At 38.6% G+C, this 20,099-nt stretch overlaps 1 protein-coding gene across 1 annotated transcript in view; it reads right to left on the bottom strand.

Annotated features, from left to right (window-relative positions):
• arhgap35a (Rho GTPase activating protein 35a) overlaps positions 1–20,099 on the bottom strand; it is a 95,092-nt gene that overhangs the window by 13,104 nt on the left and 61,889 nt on the right. Inside the window, exons 2-4 of the mRNA XM_067450969.1 lie at positions 15,015–19,123; positions 10,378–10,525; positions 2,404–2,481 (exon numbers count right to left, since the gene is read on the bottom strand). Coding sequence (XP_067307070.1) covers positions 2,404–2,481; positions 10,378–10,525; positions 15,015–18,734 — 3,946 coding nt within the window. The 5' untranslated portion in view covers positions 18,735–19,123. The remainder of the gene's footprint in view (positions 1–2,403; positions 2,482–10,377; positions 10,526–15,014; positions 19,124–20,099) is intronic.

The raw sequence follows: 20,099 nt of genomic DNA, 5'->3' as shown, positions 1-20,099 counted from the left end.
TCCTGGTTAATTGAGCTTATCTGCTCTACAATGTGCTCATTGACAGAAATGTGATCCGTGCACCGAGGAACAGCAGCCATTTCTTTGAAAGCAGCGAGGTCAGTCGGGTCTACTGTGACTGGCCCACTCAAACTTTTCCCCAAGGCAAATATGAGTAACAGAGTTCTGCATGTACTATGATATCCATGAGATGTCTTTAGATTATGCTGCTACAACAGCAGGGTAATATGAGCGTGTGGAAGTTCACAGGGGAGAGACAAGCAGAAAAAGTGAGAGATAGAGAGACGGCAGGTGATGGGTGTCATTGATTATAGTTTGGCAATGTTCTTAGCTTCAGTAGATTTAAGTTCATTTGAGTACTTTTTTACAGTAACAATAAAAGTACCAAACAGTGCTATGGTATTACAATTGTTTTCTGGACTTAATCTGTAAATCATACATATTATGACGTAATATCACTTTATACATCAGAAAAATATAAAATTACCATCTAGCATTACATAATTAGTTGTGTTTTAAAACATAAATAAAATACTTATGAGTAAAAAAATACTTAGGAACTGAGTGTTGATTAGATATCACCCAAGCAACAAATTTTCTCAGAATTGAGAGATATAAACTCACAATTGCAAGTTATAAAGTCTGAATTGCAAGATATAAACACAATATATATATATATATATATCATTTATTTTGAGTTCTCTTTTATTTTATTTTTTTGCCAACTCAAAATATGAGTTTAGGGAGGCATTTGTAACCATAGCTGTACAAAAGCATACCTTTTTTTTTTTTTTTAACTGTTGATCAACACTTCCTGCAGTGTCCAACACCTCATGTTTTATATAGAATTCACACATTGGCGAGCAAACATTATTTGGGTCTCACTTTCATTTGTCACATCGGAGGCTTTAGCACTGGAGAAATGTTTTGATAGTCCCTATAACTATTGCTGAAAGTACCTACTTTTTAGCATGTTCACAACAGAACTGGGGATGGATATATATATATATATATATATATATATATATATATATATATATATATATATATATATATATATATATATATGTCAGAGCATGTGAGCAAAGCAGAGTGCCGCTCAATATTCCACTTTATGCCAGCGTGCACCACAGTTCACTCTAAAATGTGAATTGTTTTTTTTAAAAGTAGCTTTCTTTAGACATGTGTTTCATGTTTGTGTGATAAGTACTTGCTGAGTTTCAGTTAATCTTTGAGACGCGTTTCAGAAAGATTCTCGCAGAGATAGCTGAAAGCACACCATGTTTTTATTTATTTTTCAAAAGCACAAAGGTTTGTCGTTATTGTGAGTGTACACAAATAAAAGTAGACAATTTATAGTTTTTTAATTATGTCGCACATTTATCTGCATGGCCAAAAACAAGAGTACTGTGAGTTATTTCCGCTATAGCATGAGGAAAAAATACATCACAATGTGCCGATTTAATTGAATACATGTCTAAGTAAATTTCAGTTTTTAATAATTTTTTTGAATACATGTCTTAATTACAGTAGGCATATAGATAATTATAATATTTGTGGCTTTAAAGCAATAGGCTATGCTATATTGTATAAAGTGGTATAAATCGCAGAAAAGGTGACGTATCAACATTGATATGATCTGATCAGACACTTTTTTTTAAACGGTGTTGGGATGTTCATTAACTGTATATATAACGCTGCAAAGGTTTTTTTTAAGTTCTTTTTACCCCAAAGCAAAGTACGATTCAAGAACATGAATGCATGCATGCATGTTGGAGAGAGATGCACACAAAGAGATCTATAAGAAACTGATACGATACTGATTTCAGTTGGTGTAGCCTAGGTTAGGTACACAAATTTGCTTATATAGGGATCCCTAGACATGCAGCTTTGATCAACTGAAAGTTTTTATTCTATAGCACATATTGTTTTTATCGTTCCATTTATACGCAAAAATGTATTTATTGTGTGCACATAAAAAGTAATTTTTGCATATAAATTATGATAAATACAATTTGGGCTATAGAATATGCACTTTCATTTGATCGAGCTAAGTGTCTAGAGAACCCTATATAAGCAAATTTTGCGCAGTGTGTGCTTTCATAACTGCAGCCCAGGGGTCCCGTCGTAATATCCTGCACTGGGTTACGTCACTAAAGGGGGCGCTATTATACAATCTCTAAAAGTACAGAAACTCTGGTAAAAACACAAACAAAAAAACAGGCAAAAAGGTGCAGAAACAAGTGATAAAAGCATTGCTTATACATATCTTTGATGATAAATTCTCAGCTTTTTGTTTCAAATTTTACAAAAGAATTCATAAAGCTAGAATAAAACTTGACAGAAAAGAGAGCTCAAAAGAATCTAAAAGAAAAAGTGAACGAGACGGGTCGTGTGACTCACCCTGGTCAAACTGCCGCTGCATGCTCTCCATCTCCGCCTTATTTCCACTCACCCTGTAGATTCCCTCTGTGCTCAGCCCTGTAAGTGAGAGAGTTGACATTAATTAATGAGTTTTGCACTCTGTTCAATTTACACAGTCTCAGAGTTTGATAAGAGCCACAATGGCCTTATCTCCATCTGAGAATGTACAATGAATTTCACATATTTAATTTATATCTGAGGTTCCTAATTGTGCGACCACACTCCGACTGTCAGATATTCACTGTTTGACTTATCAGTCATACATGAAGAATGAGCACTGCCACAGGCAGAGAGCAGCTTGTGTCTTGTGCCCCGCAGATGCAGACAGAGGCAAAAGCCAGAGGACAGCTCAGCTTGGCTCATCTCACACAAGAAGAGAGAAAACAAGTACATCGATAAAGAGTAAGACAGCACGAGACACTCTCGGAAATGAGTCGGCGAGTTGCCGAGGCAGACTGCATTGATTGCCTCACCTCTCCTGATCAATTATCCATAAAAGCTTTTCTGTAGAGCTGCAAGAAGGGAATGTGTGTAGAGAGGAAGGGTGTGTTTACGGCGGAATGTGAGAACATGAGGTAAAAGAGAAATGAAAGAAGGTGAGAAAAGGGCCATAAAACTCCCGAAAGCACCATTGCACCATTAAACTTAGCTGAAGCATACTTCATATAAACTAAATATTTACAGAAGCCACCAAGAGTAATGGTTGGAATAATATTGCAGACTGACTGAACTGTACCAACAAGCTCTTGTTCTACATGACAGACTTCAAAGCTTTAGACATATTTGATAATGCTGATATTTACACTCGTTTACATTTTAAGACAAAGAACAATATGTGAATAGATTACTTTGTTAATGGCTCTTCAACATGCACCCTTCCTAAACATTGTGAATCCGTCCGTGTTGTGCATGTCAAATAGAATCATAATAAATAAGTGATTTTTTTATGATTTTTATGAGTATTTAATATTTGATCCTTATTCATTTCAAATAGAGTTCCTGTGTGTTAATTACATTAAAAAATATCAAATACAAAAATCAAGATAAAGCAGCATTATATTTAAACGGAAAACTATTTTTACCATTAGTTACGTTAAGCAAAAGAAGTTTATGTAGGATTTCAGTTTATGTAGGATGAACTGAAATTCATGGCATTTCAACTCAACTTGAAGGCTGCTGTTGGATCACTGAGGGTAAACATCATATTATGTGACTAAAAATTACTTCACGAAGAGCTTACAACCTTTTAGATATATTCTAAATGAAGAACAAATGGTGCAATAAGTACAAAGTTACTTACAAACTAGATAGTAGTTATTAAGCAGCTAGTGTGGACAATTTAGAAAGAACTTACAAACGACTCGTGAAACCCACTGCTGGTCTACCAATCATTTCAAAGCCTATTTTAAGGAAAAACTTGTGGTTTTGTGATATACAAATAAAAATCACAAAATAACAGCTTGACTGCCACGGTATTTTAATGCCAGAAATCAACAACAAAGATGTTTTCTCAAGTGTCAATCAATCAATCAGTATAGATTTAATAAATAAATAAATAAATTGAATAAGTAAATTACTAACTACATAAATTATCAGATAAAATCCATACATAACTAATTCAAAACAAACATGTACAGTTAAATACAGCAAATTATTCCTGAGTTCCAGTCACTTCATGAAAATGCCAATTTTAAAATCGTACTTAGTTAAATGACCTACTTCTTATTTAGTAGCACATCATATTTATAAATGGCACAAACTAAGAGGCAGAGTGAACATTGTGTGTATGCATGCATGTATATGTATCTAACTGATATTTCCAAGACTTTGTAAGGCAGAGCTGGTCAGATTTAAAATCATTAGAATTTGGTCTGAAACACTCACTCTGTCCCCAGGCCACAGGATCTACCTTACTGACAAGCTGTGAATGTGATTTTTATTTGGCCGGTTAGGTTTTTAAAGCATACCAGTAGTCTTGTGTATATGTGCTTTGCAAGCAAGTATAGCAACTTTAAATGAACCAAACTAAATTCAGATTTCCCTTTGACAAAAAAAAAAGTAACAACGCACTTCAAGACTATCCAGTCATAGCTTAGACCAACTCTAGTCACAAACTAAAGACTTCTAGGTAGAAAAAAACTGTTAAAGCAGAACAGAAGCCCCAGGAATATATGAGGGAGAAAGAGAAACATCCTCTGAAGGACAGTCAAGGACAATACAAGGAAGTCACAATATTTCCAGTTCATTATATAATGTTTCTCATGTCTTTGAATGTCCATCCCTCTCAATCTTTTGGCCTTCATACTGAAAATCCAGTCCATTAGCAACGTCCAGAGCGCGTCATGTTAAAACATTTTAAGCAGCAGAGAGCACTTTGAGCCTCATGGGCTTCTCGAATTGAGATTCAGCATGACCTTTTTGCTTAAAGCCCTCCTAATGCACAGCTAACCCTGCAACATGTCCAAACAAACTCCTGCCGCTTCCTGCCATCATCTTCAGCATATCCTCCGGGGCCAGTTCCAGCCAATTCAGCATTTCTCCTCCTCCAACAACTGTCACATTCCCTTCTACAATCCCTTTCTATGACTACAACTATTTCTACTGTACATAATGTGAATTATATTAAAATAGGGTCTCCTAATTGACATGTGTCCTGTTCCCATACTGTATAACACTGGACTAATTCTGCAACGAGTGCTGTCAACGCTCAGGTAAGAGTCGCTATAAGTAATAGAGAATAAAGTGGAAATGGCAAACCTCAAACACTCATTTATCATACTAACCCATTGCAGTGAGAAAAGGACTGACAGATTAGAGAGGGATAGAAAAGATAAAGAGGAAAGAAGTTAAATGTTGAGATGTACATGGGAGAGATTTACCTAGAAGAATGAACAGGAAATGAGAGGAACAATAGAGGAACGCAAGTATTTTTGGACCAGAGGGCAGAACGGAAGGGACAGAAAATGGATCTCTATAGAAACTATATAAAACTGAGGTTACGTAACAGACTGATACTTTGCTTTTATTTCTGCCCCATCAAACACAAGAAGAAATGGAAGAAAACTATGTGAATCCTTCTCGATAAATAAATATATAAAACTTGGCTAGATTGCTCAAAGGGAATTTATCACCCAACAATGAAGTGTATGATCAAAAGAAGATATTTTAAATAATGTGCTGGTCAATGTGCAAAGAATGGGGGCTGAAGCTTTCACAAAGCACCAAAAAGTATCATTCAAGTCGTCCATAAGATTTATGCGCTATATTTTCTAGCCATAATGGTTTAAATGATTAATTGACAATATCTGAGTAAAAAGAACAGTTCGTTCTTAGACATTGCTACGTCTCTCATGAGCCAGCTAGTTTTTACACTTTTATGGTGGATTTTCTTCATTTTAGAACTCGACAGCCCAGCCCTTTTACTTTATTATACTAAAAAAAGACGATATTCTTCAAAAACTAAACTTCTTTGTTACACAGAATGGAAAACAGATTTGGAATGGCATGAGGGCAAATAAATAAAGCATTGAATTGATCAAATGTGACAGTAAAGACATTGATTATGTTATAAAAGGTTTCCATTTCAAATAAATGTTTTGTACTTTCTATTCTGAATCTTGAAAAATAATATCATGGTTTCTACAATATATATATATATATATATATATATATATATATATATATATATATATATATATATATATATATATATATATATATATACATATTAAGCAGCACAACTGTTGTCAACAGTGAAATTATTATTATTATTTTTCTTGAGCAGCAAATCATCAGATTAGAATTATTTCTGAAGTGACACTGAAGACTGGAGTAATGATGCTGAAAGTCCAGGTTTGACCACACAAATGTATTAAATTTCAAAATATATTAAAAGTTGTTTTAAATAAAAGAAAGATATTTCTTTTCTTCTGTTTTTGATTTTGTGAAATTATGAATGGTGTACTTTGATAATTGGTTAGTCAACTTTGGTTTGACCAACTATTTATTCTTAAATAAACCTATATAATTTAAGCATGTCGCATTTTTTTTTATGTCATTCACATAACTCATCTCTACATACCCATACCCTTACATTTGATTATGCTTTAAGCTAAAAAAAAAGAGCTATAAATGAAAGAAAAATCTATATAAACTAAATCTAGCTGACCTCATAAACCTCCTAGTTGACACATGACCACCAAGACCCATCCATAATTTATACAGCTGAAGGTCATTTTAGGTTTTATTAGGCATTGAAAACCACAATATTATTATATGTACAAGACTGTGCCGCCATGACTAAGCACATCTTAACTGTTGTTTAGCAGGACTTGCTTGACATGTCAAACTGACATTTTTCTATAAAAGTCTTTGTAAAATCAAGTTGGTAAAATTCTGATAAGGTTGTGAGGTTGTATTGTTTTGATGGGTAAGGTATTTTGAGTGAGTGTGTATTCTCTAGTGTTCACGCTGAGAGTACTATCAGCAAATCACCCTGTAGGCTGTTTTAGAAGGCAGTTCCACCCACAGAGCACAAAAAAAGATTGTTCACCATTTCTGCTATGTGATATCGATCTCAATGAGGGAGTTATCAGGCAGAAAATTACCGCAAGGGGCTTGGCAACTAACAGACATACACAACAGAACATGGAAAAGGCGGGAGAAGGGCGGGGTGAAAAGGAAATGAGGAACAAAGATCAGGAGCTGACTTCAGAAAACTATTAATGACAGGTCCATTGACTCTACTCTGCCCCCAGTGGTTTACCCAAAATCCAAAGGGTGGGGTTGAGTGCTCTCTTCAAGGGTCAGGGGTAATATGTATGTAATTATTATATAAAAGCATATACTGTATTCTTTATCTATGACTTTTATTAATCTCAGGCTGCTACAGAGAATGAGCGGAAATACATTTTTGTCACGTTTTCAAGGTTGCACAGGGTCGCGTTTATCTGAACTACAGATGGACAGATGCATCCCAGAGGGAATACTGATGTGATCTTCAACACCCAGCATTACAGAAAACACCAGCCGTAGCACATACACTTGCTCTCAGTTGATGAGCTTAATCCCTGGAAGCTAATGGCGCTAATGCAACCGACCCAAATCACAGCTGTGTAGATACACGCTTAACAAGTGCACATACCTGCATAGCATTACCATAATGCTAACCATGAGAGGCTCTTATTCACATACTGAGCTCAGTGGGATCATTTAAACTGTTAAAATTAACTCATTTAAACATATAGGTTAGGTATATGTTGACAAAAACATCATTGCAGCCTAAGGTTGGTCTTAGTTGGTTTCCTGTTTTTGTTGTTGTTGTTGTTGCAGGTTTCTGGTCAAGCTGAAGGTACAGAAAGATCAAATTAAATCAGCAATGATTTCTACTTACACTGCTCAGAGTTGGATTTAACTTCAGCTTCTAGTGTCAGACAGTCACTAGCATACCTCTTGAGGCCAGAGAAGCTACTCAGCTAGATACCTTTCATTAGACTCAGATTAGTAAACCTCACTCCCATCCCATCCACTCCCACTTGCAGTGGTGACCTGGATGCTGACTGGGATTTGAACCAGCGTTCGGCATGGGGGACGGGCATACTTACAAGGAGGCTAAAGACCACCGCTTCGCTTCAAAAATGTATATACAATGGTGTATATATATTTTAAACTTAATAATTTTTTAAATCATGTTTTAACAGATTTAAAATATTAAAGTAAAAATTTGATCAAATCCCTGAGTGTCAAACGACTTCCTCCCACAGATACGTCTCACCACACTGGCACCCAGTTTGCGCGTCTAAATTAAGTGCTTACATTTACAAGCCTACAATAACCAAAATAAACCCTTTTAATGAAAATAAAGCTCAATGTTTAATAAGAATGTTCACAAAACTAAATGTAAAGGTTTAGGGGAATTAGAAAATATTTAAGAGCTCGTTCATTTTGTTTTCTTATCCATATATTTTGTTCTAATGTCACAAGTAATAATCGCAAGGTTTACTGGGTTTTACACGATTCTTAGTGTGGTTTTGGTGAAGTTTACTAAAATAAACAGTCACATGTATTCATTATGCTGCTTCCTAATGGTTCAAAAAAACAATTACTCCATGTCGCCCATTTGCAAGCGCATTAACTAAAAACGCCTTGTCCTTTTTGGAGAGCATTTTGGTTTAAAAAAAAAAGTCAGGGAATAATTATTTAGATAAAGCATACACCATTTGATACCTTTGCAAGGCTACACTAAAATATTCAGGAAACACAACAAACTTGCAAGATCACTTAAGACACCACGCATGTGAAATGGTTGCACTGCAAACCTGTTGATTTAAGGAAAACTACACTGCCTAATACCACCAACAAGCTTCAGTCTACCTCAGCTCATGCAAAGAAGGTAACAGAATTGGAGATGCATTTCATTTGTAAGGATTTGTAGCCATTAGAGATGCACCGATGCATACGAAAAAACTAAACAAAAAATGATTGGCAGAGATACTGATATTTGACTTGCCTGGGAAAACCCAGACAACTTCCGGCAAATTTAGATTTGCTCTGCAAGCAGTCTGGCAAAGAGCTCATTCAAACTAATCCGTCGAAATCCCGGCACCAATCAGAAACGTTGGGGCGGGCTGTACACGATGACGACAGCGCAGTGATGATGAAGTAGGATGCCGCTGTGGAATATCACTCGTTCGAATTAGCTAACGCGTCTGTTTTTTTTTTTTTTTTTGGGATCAAAATTTTTAAAATTAACGCGTCTGTTTTAAGCAATTTAAACTTTGCCTTTTCGTTAAAACCTGAGCAAAGAAAAACACTCGGCTACCAGATGTGGATTACACCGGGTACTTTGATGAGGAGGATGGGGAGTGGGATCATGTGCTAACACCACACAGCAGCTCTGGATCTGGCCTTTCTGTGCTTATTTCCTCACACTAGATCTGGTAATCATGTAAATAATTGTAAATAAATAACTCCCGTAACTATGCTCAAGTCTGAAAATGTTTTAACACATCTGAAATGACTGAATTTGAATAAAGTTTGTGAGAGACAATTTTCAAAGACTCCTCTTGATGCTCTCGATCACAGCTTGATGTTTTCTGTTTGACCGTTAATCCGAGAGGTTTCAGTCGTTCTGAGATGCTATTAGGTTTTCACAATTTTGCTAAAATATCGATGGAGTAGCGGTGAACACCAGCTATTATCATATTTCTTTTACAACAACGGCAAAAGTAGTCAGAACATTGCTGTCTCAGAAGTTTCTCCGTCACTCTGCATAGGCTACGTCATTGTCTCTTGGTGACGCCCCTTTGGAAATGATTTGTCTATGAAGCTTTGCCAGACCATAACTTAGTTACTACTGAGGTCCACATATGTTTCACATTTGCATGCAAGCGTTAGCATCTAGCTAATTCCAATACCTCACTCAGTTACTGCTGAGAATGGTCTTATTTAATATCTTAAATAGATAGTGTTTTGATCATGTTTTAAATCAGCAAAGTTCATAAACGCATGCATTAAGCTATAGTTTATTGTTGCATCAAATCATTTCTAATTTATAACCTTATTATTTCCATGGCGACGTGCCATGTGTGTCATGTGATACACTGCAGCTACAATAGTGCTCTATAACAGATGTTTCGATTATGTAGTTTTTTTGGCCTAGGTCATCAACTACCTGAAATTCCGATTCTCAAATAATTTAATTAAAAAATATATTTTATCTATCTGTATTTGTGTGTAAATGTAAAATGTATGTACACCACTGTTGTTGGGAAAGCACATACTTGAGTGGAAGACAGTTCACAACTACCATTTCATAACATGGTTGTCTTCACACAATACACTTCTTGTCACATACAGTTTACATTTGCATGCAAGCGTTAGCATCTAGCTAATTCCAATACCTCGCTCCGATGTAAAGATAAAACATCAGAATGTCGGCTATTTGCCGCTTACCTGTAGTCTCAATGTAACGGATACACTTTTCGATGAAGAATGGAATGGGCCGCTCAGCTGAGACTACGTTGGCCAAAGGAACTCCAAAGTAGTTACTCTCAAGAGGTTTGGACAGTGATGACTGGCGAGCCTTTTGGCGTGATGATTTCTGCAAGACAGGAGAGGAACACCTTCGTTTGTGGTAAAATGACAAGAGCTAAGCTGGTTTCAATGCAAGCATACTTGAGCCACAATGAAGTGCATACAAAAGAATATCAACAGGCTTTAAAGAACAATAGTGATATTGTTCAAATTAAATGAAAAAATATATCTTAACATGTTGTCAAATATTAGTGGAACATCATAGTTCATATAATCACACATAGTTGCACTGAACTTGAGGAGATATATCTTTATATATCTCCTCAAGAGACTTTATATATCCACTAAAATGACCTTGAGATCAGTTCTTTAAAAGTGAAATTAGTTTTGACCAAAGGTCTACCATTATTAGTTGCCACTTGGATTTATATATTTTGCATTTCAATTTCAGTAAGTATCCAAATATTTACTAGGGTCGCTGTGTATCAGACCACCCTAAACGTGGTCAAATCATTCACGTTATTTCAGCAATGTGATATTATATTTTGCGGTACATTGAGATTGACTTTTGAGTTTAGAGTCCTGCAGGAGAACACGCTGCTCATGACTCCCTCCCCACATCTTGCCTTCCTATAATGCTCTGCAGCAGGGCAGGGCATTACGGCTCATTGGCCAGTGTGTCTGCAGTACTGTCAGGCAAGAGAAAAAGTCATGACAATTATTAGGCCCAAGTCTGTCTGCTCCATAGCTAGAAGGCATCCCAGCTTCCTGGTACATCCGCAGGTCAAAGCTCTGCTTTTCACACATTCAGGAACCATGCCACATTTACCTTCCTCTCTATCTATCTCCCTCCCTCCCCACTCCTCTCCTCATTTTCAGATTTCACCTAAATCCCTACTGGCTCCTCTCAATAGACGTTTACATAATTACCACCCTCCCCTCGCCAAGCTCTCGGTAAAAAATCTGTGCTCCAATTACAGTTCACAGAGAGTATTACTGGGATGGCAATGTTATGCAAAAGTAATGTGTTCACCCTGCAATGCAGGTCACACAGCAACCCAGACTAAGGCGCAGGAAGCAAACCATCATGTTAATAACTGCTACTCCACCCATTTGCAACTTCAGACATGACAGGATACTTTAGTGCTACAATGTGAATCAATACAAGCTATGGTATGCCTCACTAACAATGTACTCAGTTTTGGGAAACTTCACATTGCAACCATTTGCTGTGCAGTTGCTTTTGCAAAATCACGGGGGCATTAGGAATGGAACTAGGTGACGCCGGAATTTAAAACATTCCACTTCTTGGTGAGGAGATTTTAAAAGACTGAGTTAACATTTCCGGCCTCTAAGTCCAAAATACTGAGAAAGAGATGCCATAGTAGACAGGAACAGGAAAGGCTTATTCAAACTCCTTTAACCGAAGAAAGGGACAGTCTTTGTTGAACAGAGCTTAAACCTACAGATCCCTGGGGCTACTAGGCTGTGTTTTTTTTTTATGGGTTCCTTTATGGATCAGTCCCATAAGGCAATCTATGCAAGCAAGGTGATTTAACCCAATGGCCTCATTTTAACCCCACCGAAATAATAAAGACACTGCTGTTCAATGAGAATAACTGGTGTGGCGGCTCAATCCTTTCATATGCCCTTAGGCTGTCACATGCTTGAAGAGAACTACAGTCACTTAAGTTTCTGCTTGTGCGAATAGAGCATTTTATGGAAGTGATGGCTACAGTAGTATTAAAATAAATAAGTATAAAAATAAAAATACATTTCAAAAGCAACCTACAAGGCATTTTTAAGGCCATGCTATAGAGCGGACAATCAAGCAAAGACCAGAACACTGCTCCCAAACACCATTAAAAAGAGTCAAACTTGACTTATTTTCTATGCTTTTCTCAATTTTACTCTACCCAACTATCCAATGGACATGCACCACAGCATAACTAAACATCAAACTTGACCAAAGCATGGCACACAGGCATCCAGATAAACTAAATGATTCAAGTCTATGCATATGAAACATAAAAATAAATAAAAAAATGGGTTCTTCTCTCCGTAGATCTACTTACTGAAAAATAAATAAAACACAGCCATCAGGCTACTAAGTCTATGATTTACATTTAGATCATGGGCCAAAGATTTCCCCTACACAGACTTTTCCGCAAGAAAATAAACAATACCCATACCTCTAAAAATTGACTATTTTACCTGAACAATCAATGTAAAAAGCTGTGAACATAAAAAATTGCATTTCTCAAGACATTAAGAGTTAAAGACAGTATGAATTCATTTTAATTTCATATGGAAATATCTGCATATTTTGGTGACATTTTCTGGTTGGTTCAACATCAAGTGAAAATCACATAAATGTGACAAAGATTTACCATACCACCAGTTAGATTTACATATTTGAACTCTGAGGTCAGCTGTCTCTCACATGAGACATTCTTTTTCAGGCATAGTTGAGTCTACTCATTTATCCAATGGCTCAATCAATCAATTAATGGCTCAATCAATCAATCAATCATTCTTCCCCTGTAGACAATATTTTTATGCTTTAAAACTTATCTTAGATCACCAAAATGACATTTTAGTTTTTTTTTCCTGTGTAAAAAATAATAATCATGCCTTAAAATAGCCTGAATGCAACTCTACACCGTTGCTTCATTTAGTATATGTGGATCTGAAAATATGCAAATAATCCCTGCCTCCACTCACTCAAAGGCTTATCTACAAGTTTCAGAATGGTTAAATCAAGTTTCCTTATTTAAGCTTTTCCATAGTCGAGATTATTCGACAAGATGTGACACTAAATATAATGTCCGATTTTGTCAAACAGGGTGTCAAATTTCATACATCATCCCCGACTCAAAAAAACCTAATGATTCTATACAAAATCTTTGAGCAAGTGTGCATTAAATTAGTGCGAACAAAAGTGGAGCTGGTTTGCGAGTGAGCCTTTTTATCAGAGCATTGTCAACGTCAGCAAGTATTTGCATTAGCTTATTATTACTATTATTATTTTCTAATGGCATCAATAAAGTGAAACGATCCCTAACGTTACACCAAGCACAAACGGTGAATCCTTTGCCCAATGTCAGTGGTGGGATCAATGTTTTCCAGGGTTGGAGTCTTCATCGCGAAGTTAGCAGGTGTATTAGTGTTGTGGGGAATGAGGCTGCCGCGGAAGATTTTTACCGCGCTCGCCATGAAGTGTCTTCTGACCGCGCGCCTTTCCGCAATCGCGGCGACAGTATTGTGGTGGAGACTTTGTTTAATGCCACTGGGTATGTTAGACGAGGTCGAATTATTCATAGGACAGTTCGGGGGCAACGTGGAGGCAGGGTGGGGAGTCGCAAGGACAGTGACAGTGGTCCAGACTGTGCACTCGGCGCATGCGCAAGGCAGATCTGACTGTGCTGCTCGTAGCAGGAGCAGATGCAGTGTGACACAGGGCAGGGGTTATTATGCATAATATATAATATATATGTACCCTAGGGCTGTAACGATATGCAATATGAAATCGAAATCGCAATACGCAGGTCCATGAACCTGTATCGCGATGTGAGAAGGCAGAATCGCGACACACCCCTTCCAACTCCCAGAATTATCCTTCCTGTCCAGATCCAACTTTTAAGTCAGCAGTATGGCAACATTTCAGCTACCCGGTGGAGAACAAGGATGGCAATCGTGTAGTTGACAAGACCCACACAATTTGCCGTAAGTGTTTCAAGAAGCTTCCCCAACCGGCTGGCAACGTGGTGTGAGTGTGGCGTTTCTGTTGCGTCATCTGCGGGGCGGCTGCATGGCGTTTTCTCTTTCTTTGCACACCAGAAGCGTGTCTGATGCGGCGCTTCTGTTGGTATTGAAGTACAGGAGGCCCTATACTTCATGTTAAATATATATTGCCTATTGGTACCGCAAAGAAAATGTCTGCAGTAGCCTATTGACCATACAGATATATGGTATTGACTGCAAAATAGGCTACAGAATACTGTACAGAATAAAACTGTTTTGTCCCCCCCATATCGAGGTTTGTATCGTACCGTGGGTCAAAAATCGTGATACGAACCGAATCGTGGGTTTGGTGTATCGTTACAGCCCTAATGTACCCCATACATGGAATCAGAGTGTCTACTGTACGTAGCAAAATCTCTACAGCAAAAGGCCAACCTGATAATCTGTTTGGGTTCAACCTACATGCTACAGTGCATAAATGTTTGGTACAAATGGTACTGTAGAAAAACAAGGACCGTCAGGATTTTAAAATGTTGATACCGGCTTGGTAGCAAAGTTTTGTTCTTGTGACATCTCTACTCACTACAACGTTGGATGCATAAAGGTAATTAATATGATTATTAATATGAATAGCAAACATGGTTTGTCTTAAAAAGCATATTAAAACGTCACATAAACATTAAAAATCTTGATTTTCACCACAAGGGGTTAATAAAGAATAAAGTTAACCTGTAAATGTGCTCTTTAGAATATATGAAACCGTGAAATATAATTCTAAAGCATGTATTTAAAAAATATATATATATATTTACCTTTGTAGTTCTTCTACCAAGACTTCTTAAGATATTCCTCCTCTTTGGATCCTCGCCTTCTTCATTTAAGGAACTGTCTCCTTTCTGTGCACCAAGTTCATCCTCTTTAGTCTTGGGGAGACCTCCAAGCTCATCATCACTGCCAATAAAGCTTGAGCGGAAGCTGCTAAACTTTCCAAGACGTTTGGAGCGATCACGATACAGCAGAGGTTTAGCTACAAGAGCAGACAGCTTTCGTCTACGCTCTAATGAACTGCTATCAGCCTCACTGTCAGATCCATTTCCTGCACCATTAGAATGACTCTTGTTTGCATTGCGAATAGTGATGATCTTGCCCTGTGTGCTGTCATGTGGTACAGAATAAATATTCTCCTCCTCTGTGGGACGAGGCTTTGCTACTGCATCCATGGGCTCAGCATAGTCAGATGGATCATATCCACTTTCAGTTCCTGGTGGCCAGGTGACTAATGAGCGCCTGTTAGTTCCATGTTGGCACAGGTCCATGTTTTGGAGTTTGGGAATGTCAAAGGTGACATTGGGCTTTGGTCTCACCTGAGGTGGGACTTTGTTGTTAAGCTTGTTTTCAAAAGTGATGTCAGAAATGAGCGAGAAGGTATCGCCCTCCAAATCAGGGAGCTTGAAACCTCCACCATGGGTCAAGGTGCCATCATCCCTTAGGGTGGGATAAGGTGGGGATGGCTCAATGTCATCCTCTGAGTCCAGCAACGTGATGCTTGGAGAACCACATCGAGGTGAAGAAACATTCTCACCGGTGACATTCTCTGCAACATTGTCATACATATGTGTTGCCTCTACAATGTTTTTTTTCTCCACTACCTCCTTAAAGAATGGCTGGAAGTGGTCTATCCGATGTAAGCCTCCCACCACACCACCAGGCCCACAGATTACAGAGCTGAAACGTGCGTCAATTTCATGAGCCAGTTCCTCCCCTTGGGCAAGCTGCTCTCGGACAGAGTCAAGTTCTGATTGATTCTCTGCAACAGCAAGCAACTGCACTGGAATAATGTCTTGGACCTCACAAAGGAATGCACAAAGGGTTTCCATGGAAGCCTTCCGTTTGGCTGAGTATACTGCTATGTAGCCATGCACCAATCTGCTTTTACGCAAGGAAAATGATGAGTGGTAAGATAGAACAGCAAGATCCATGCTTTGCCTTTGGCCACCAACAGATAAATCCAACAAAACAGATGTTCCACTGGATAGATTGGAAGAGGGCCGGCAGTGCTGGGGCAGCAAGAATGGTGAAAGAAGCTGGTCAACATCATAAGAATCTCCACACATTAAACACATTACTATTCGTAAGTCAGCCTCTGTGCTCTGCTGAGAGTCTCTGAAACCTGCAAGTGCTGGCAACGAGGGTGGGGAGCTACTGCCAAGACTAACTGATGGTCTTCGTGTGTCTAACAGACCTTTGAGGATCTGGTTTAAATGTTTTTCATTTATATTGCGACCATAGCCCACACCTGGGGAAGCAGGCTCTAAATAACTGCACTGAAATTTGCCAGCCACTTGTTGACCGTGTTGGATGAGGCTTTGTGCCGTTTCACCCCCAATGTCAGAAATTGAACCAACACCTCTTTTGGTGACCAACAGAAGAGACAAGGGAAGCTGAACTAGATTAGTGTCCCTTCGGCCTATGGTTGATTCTCGTAATTTCTCAATACTGTCAACAACATAGGATAAGGATTCCTTTGAGTTGTAGAGGCAGATGCAACCATGTGGGGTGAAGGTGGGGGTATGGAAGGAGTTTACTGGAAGGCGTACATTTCCTTCAATAGGTCGAAGAGCCAGTTCATAAGTCCTTCCATCTAGCACGTACCGTTCATCGTTGGTGCACAGTGCTCTGATCTCATTAGCTAACTCTCTTGCAAGTCCATCTTTGCCAAGAATTACAAGATTAATTCTATCTACCTTTCCCTCACCAAACTGTGATTTTGAGCTCCCATCAAAGGAATATCGCGTAGGAAAACGGAGGGCTAATTGTTGCTCGATTTTGCCATCCACACAATGTGGACTACTTGGACAGGTTTCCTTAGTAGGGTGGTATACAAAATGGATATGCTTGAGCACCAGGGCATCTCTCTCGGCCTGAAGCTTTTGGAGGGCCTTGAACCTCTGCTCCTCTCCAAGAACCTCTTGGATGGCACCCATTTTTTCTTTACTGGGCTTAGCATCAACTTCAAGCTCATAGAACAACTCAGAGTACTCCAGTAAGAGTTCTTGGAAGTCCTCTTTGGCTTGGTCAATGATTATCTTCTGGTATTTGTTATAGATATCAAGGTACTCCGTCTCATCCAGCCACTGATAAAACTCCTCATTCATGATGAAGCTACGAGCTTCCTCCCAGGGTTTACCAGGTGTGACAAATGGCGAAGATGCAAGTTTCTCTTTGAACTCCCAACGCATTTCTGCCCTCTTTCGCTCATTGCGCAGGTGTTCTAAGTGATTCTCATAGATTGCCTCTGCTACAGGGGTTTCCAAAAGGTCCTGGGGAATGCGTTCATCCTCCATGTTGTCAATGTGTGGTGTAGTTTCCCATGGTGTGTCATCCAGTATGACAAACCAGTGAGAGAATTCCCGCTTAGTCTCGAGAACTTTCTGTACTCCTGACCAACTAAGGTGATCAATCTCATCCAGGTCCGGAACCAACGAGTTGAGAGCCTGTGGGAGTGTGGTAAGATAAATTCTACGTCGCTTTTCTATGTGCTCTTGCTTGAGTCTGTGTACATGTTGCTGAAATAGTTTCTTGGCCTTGGAAGTACCCTCAAGGAAGACATACTCTTTGTATTCAGGTGACGTCTGCATTCTACGATTGGTGTTGGGCCATGTTTCATTATGGTTCTTTACAATGCGGCTAACCAGCCACTCATAACGGTCCTTAGCAGATGCTATCTGCTGACTCTGCTGCTTGAGAGCTTCAAAGTAAGGAATGATCTTGGGCTTCCCTCTACTTTTATCTATCAACTGCACCAAGGTTAGGAAGGCAAGGTCAACATTAACGTTAGAGCGTGCTGAGGTCTCAACAACCTGCAAATTCTTCTTGGCCAAGGCAAAGGTGTGAGAGTCTTTAATGTACCGCTCAACCCCTTCATCACACTTGCTTAACACAAGTACAACTGGCTTCTTGGTCTTAGCTAGCTGGTTATATAGATTGGTGACAAACTTCATCTGGTCATCAAAGTTTCGGTTCATACCCCTGCTTACATCTACACAGAGTAAGAATCCATCCACTAAAAGCTTGCCTTCAGGCATTTGCTTCTGCTCAAAGTCTTGCTCTAGTCCTAGCTGATCTGTGCAGAAATACATAAGCTTCTCAGCAGAGGCCAGTTTGTTGGAAGCTGCCCGCTTGATATAGGGCTGTAAGGCAGTACTTCGATGTGGCTGGAACGTTTGGTCATCAATAAATTCTGTCTGTTCCACCACATGCATTCGACACTCAGCGCCTTCCTCCAACATTCGTACCGCCTCACCCCAAAACAGGAAGTGGTCATTGTTTACCACTCTACCACCGAAGTCACTTGTGCTTAAAACAGATGTGTGGTCCAAATAAAAGTCATCAGCACTGGGGCGTACAAAGCGATTACAAAGGCAGGACTTGCCTACCCCACATTGCCCCTTCTCCTTTTCAGTCCCGGACAAACCTACCACAACAAGATTGTAGGTTGGTGCCCGGGCATCTTGTTTTTTTGCCATCATCATCGTATGACAGCGCTCATCTTGCCATTCCCAGAAGCTCTAGTTTGAAAGCTGCTGGGCTGAGGTTCCATCCAAATGCTTTCAGGCCTGGCAAATAATTTATTTGTAATGATCCTGAAAGTTGCTTTAGGTTTTTTTTTCCATGTAGGTTCAAATATGTCCAATCCCGTTAATGATAAAATTATAAATCCACATTCATCTGGCCATTCTTGATTTTGACAGAGGTTTAGAACGGGAACAAGGGAATGGGGTTTGATGATGGGGGAGAGGAGTCCTTGTGGACTTAGGCAGGTGTGCTGTAGATGGTAATATTCCAGCCCATCTCCTCTCTTCAGGGGCACTTTGAAACAGAAATATTGTAGATTTCAGGTTTGCCCAGCCTGGATCTGACCCTGCAAAAAATAAATAAAACACATTACAATTAGATTTTAAAAAAAATATAAGAGACATACAATTATAAATCAATTACATTTTAATCTAGATAACATCTAAGAATATTGTAATCAAATTTGATTATGAATCTGTTTTGGTATCAAGAGTAAATACTTTTTATTGGCTGTTGAAATGTACTACAGTACAGTAAATGATATGGCACAGCAAAAGTTACAATGAATTTGATTATTTTTGCACCACCCATCCAAGTTTCATTTCATAAGTTGCCCAGGGTTGTTTACGTGTAACCTAAAGGTATCAATACCAAGAAATAAGAGGCTGGTATCATATCAAAGTTAATGTTTTTGTATTGATTCAGCTGTATAATGCATTACATTGTAATCCCCAAAACATACACATACAGATGGAAGCTGTGGTAAGTGCTTCAGAGATCGAGTTTTAATTAGGCAACCAGGGAAACAAATCACTCCTAACAGGAAGCACTGCACTGCATATTGGCTGCTTTTCAGAAATCATCTCAAAAAGTCTCAATAATAATTTTTAAAATGACTTTAACAATTCCATTAACATTAACAGGGTAAAAGCTTATGGTTACCAAAACAAATTAAAGGGTTTTCTTACGGGTGTCCAACGACATGAAGGTGAGTAATTAATAACATTTTCATTTTTGGATGAACTAACCCTTTAAGTCAAGGCTTGTAGAAGTCTACGAAGAGAACAGAACACTCTGGACAATAGATGACAAGCGCTCAAAGGAGCACTTAGTCTGTTCTTAAATTCCAAATCCCCAATAGCCTGCCAAATGCAGAGACAACCCAGCAAACACACAACGTTGACACAGTGTCTACAACCTTCTAACAACGTTGACACAACATGGCCAAAAGGTAGCTATAACAATGTTGTGTGGTGAAGGTTGTTACAGCGTCGTCACAATGTTGACGTTGAACCACCATCCAGAGCCATTGCATAAGGCTC

This window comes from Pseudorasbora parva, chromosome 8 (assembly GCF_024679245.1).
Source record: "Pseudorasbora parva isolate DD20220531a chromosome 8, ASM2467924v1, whole genome shotgun sequence".
In the NCBI taxonomy this organism is placed as follows: domain Eukaryota; kingdom Metazoa; phylum Chordata; class Actinopteri; order Cypriniformes; family Gobionidae; genus Pseudorasbora; species Pseudorasbora parva.
The sequence above is the reverse complement of the archived record's forward strand: the minus strand, read 5'-3'. Positions and strand labels throughout refer to the sequence as shown.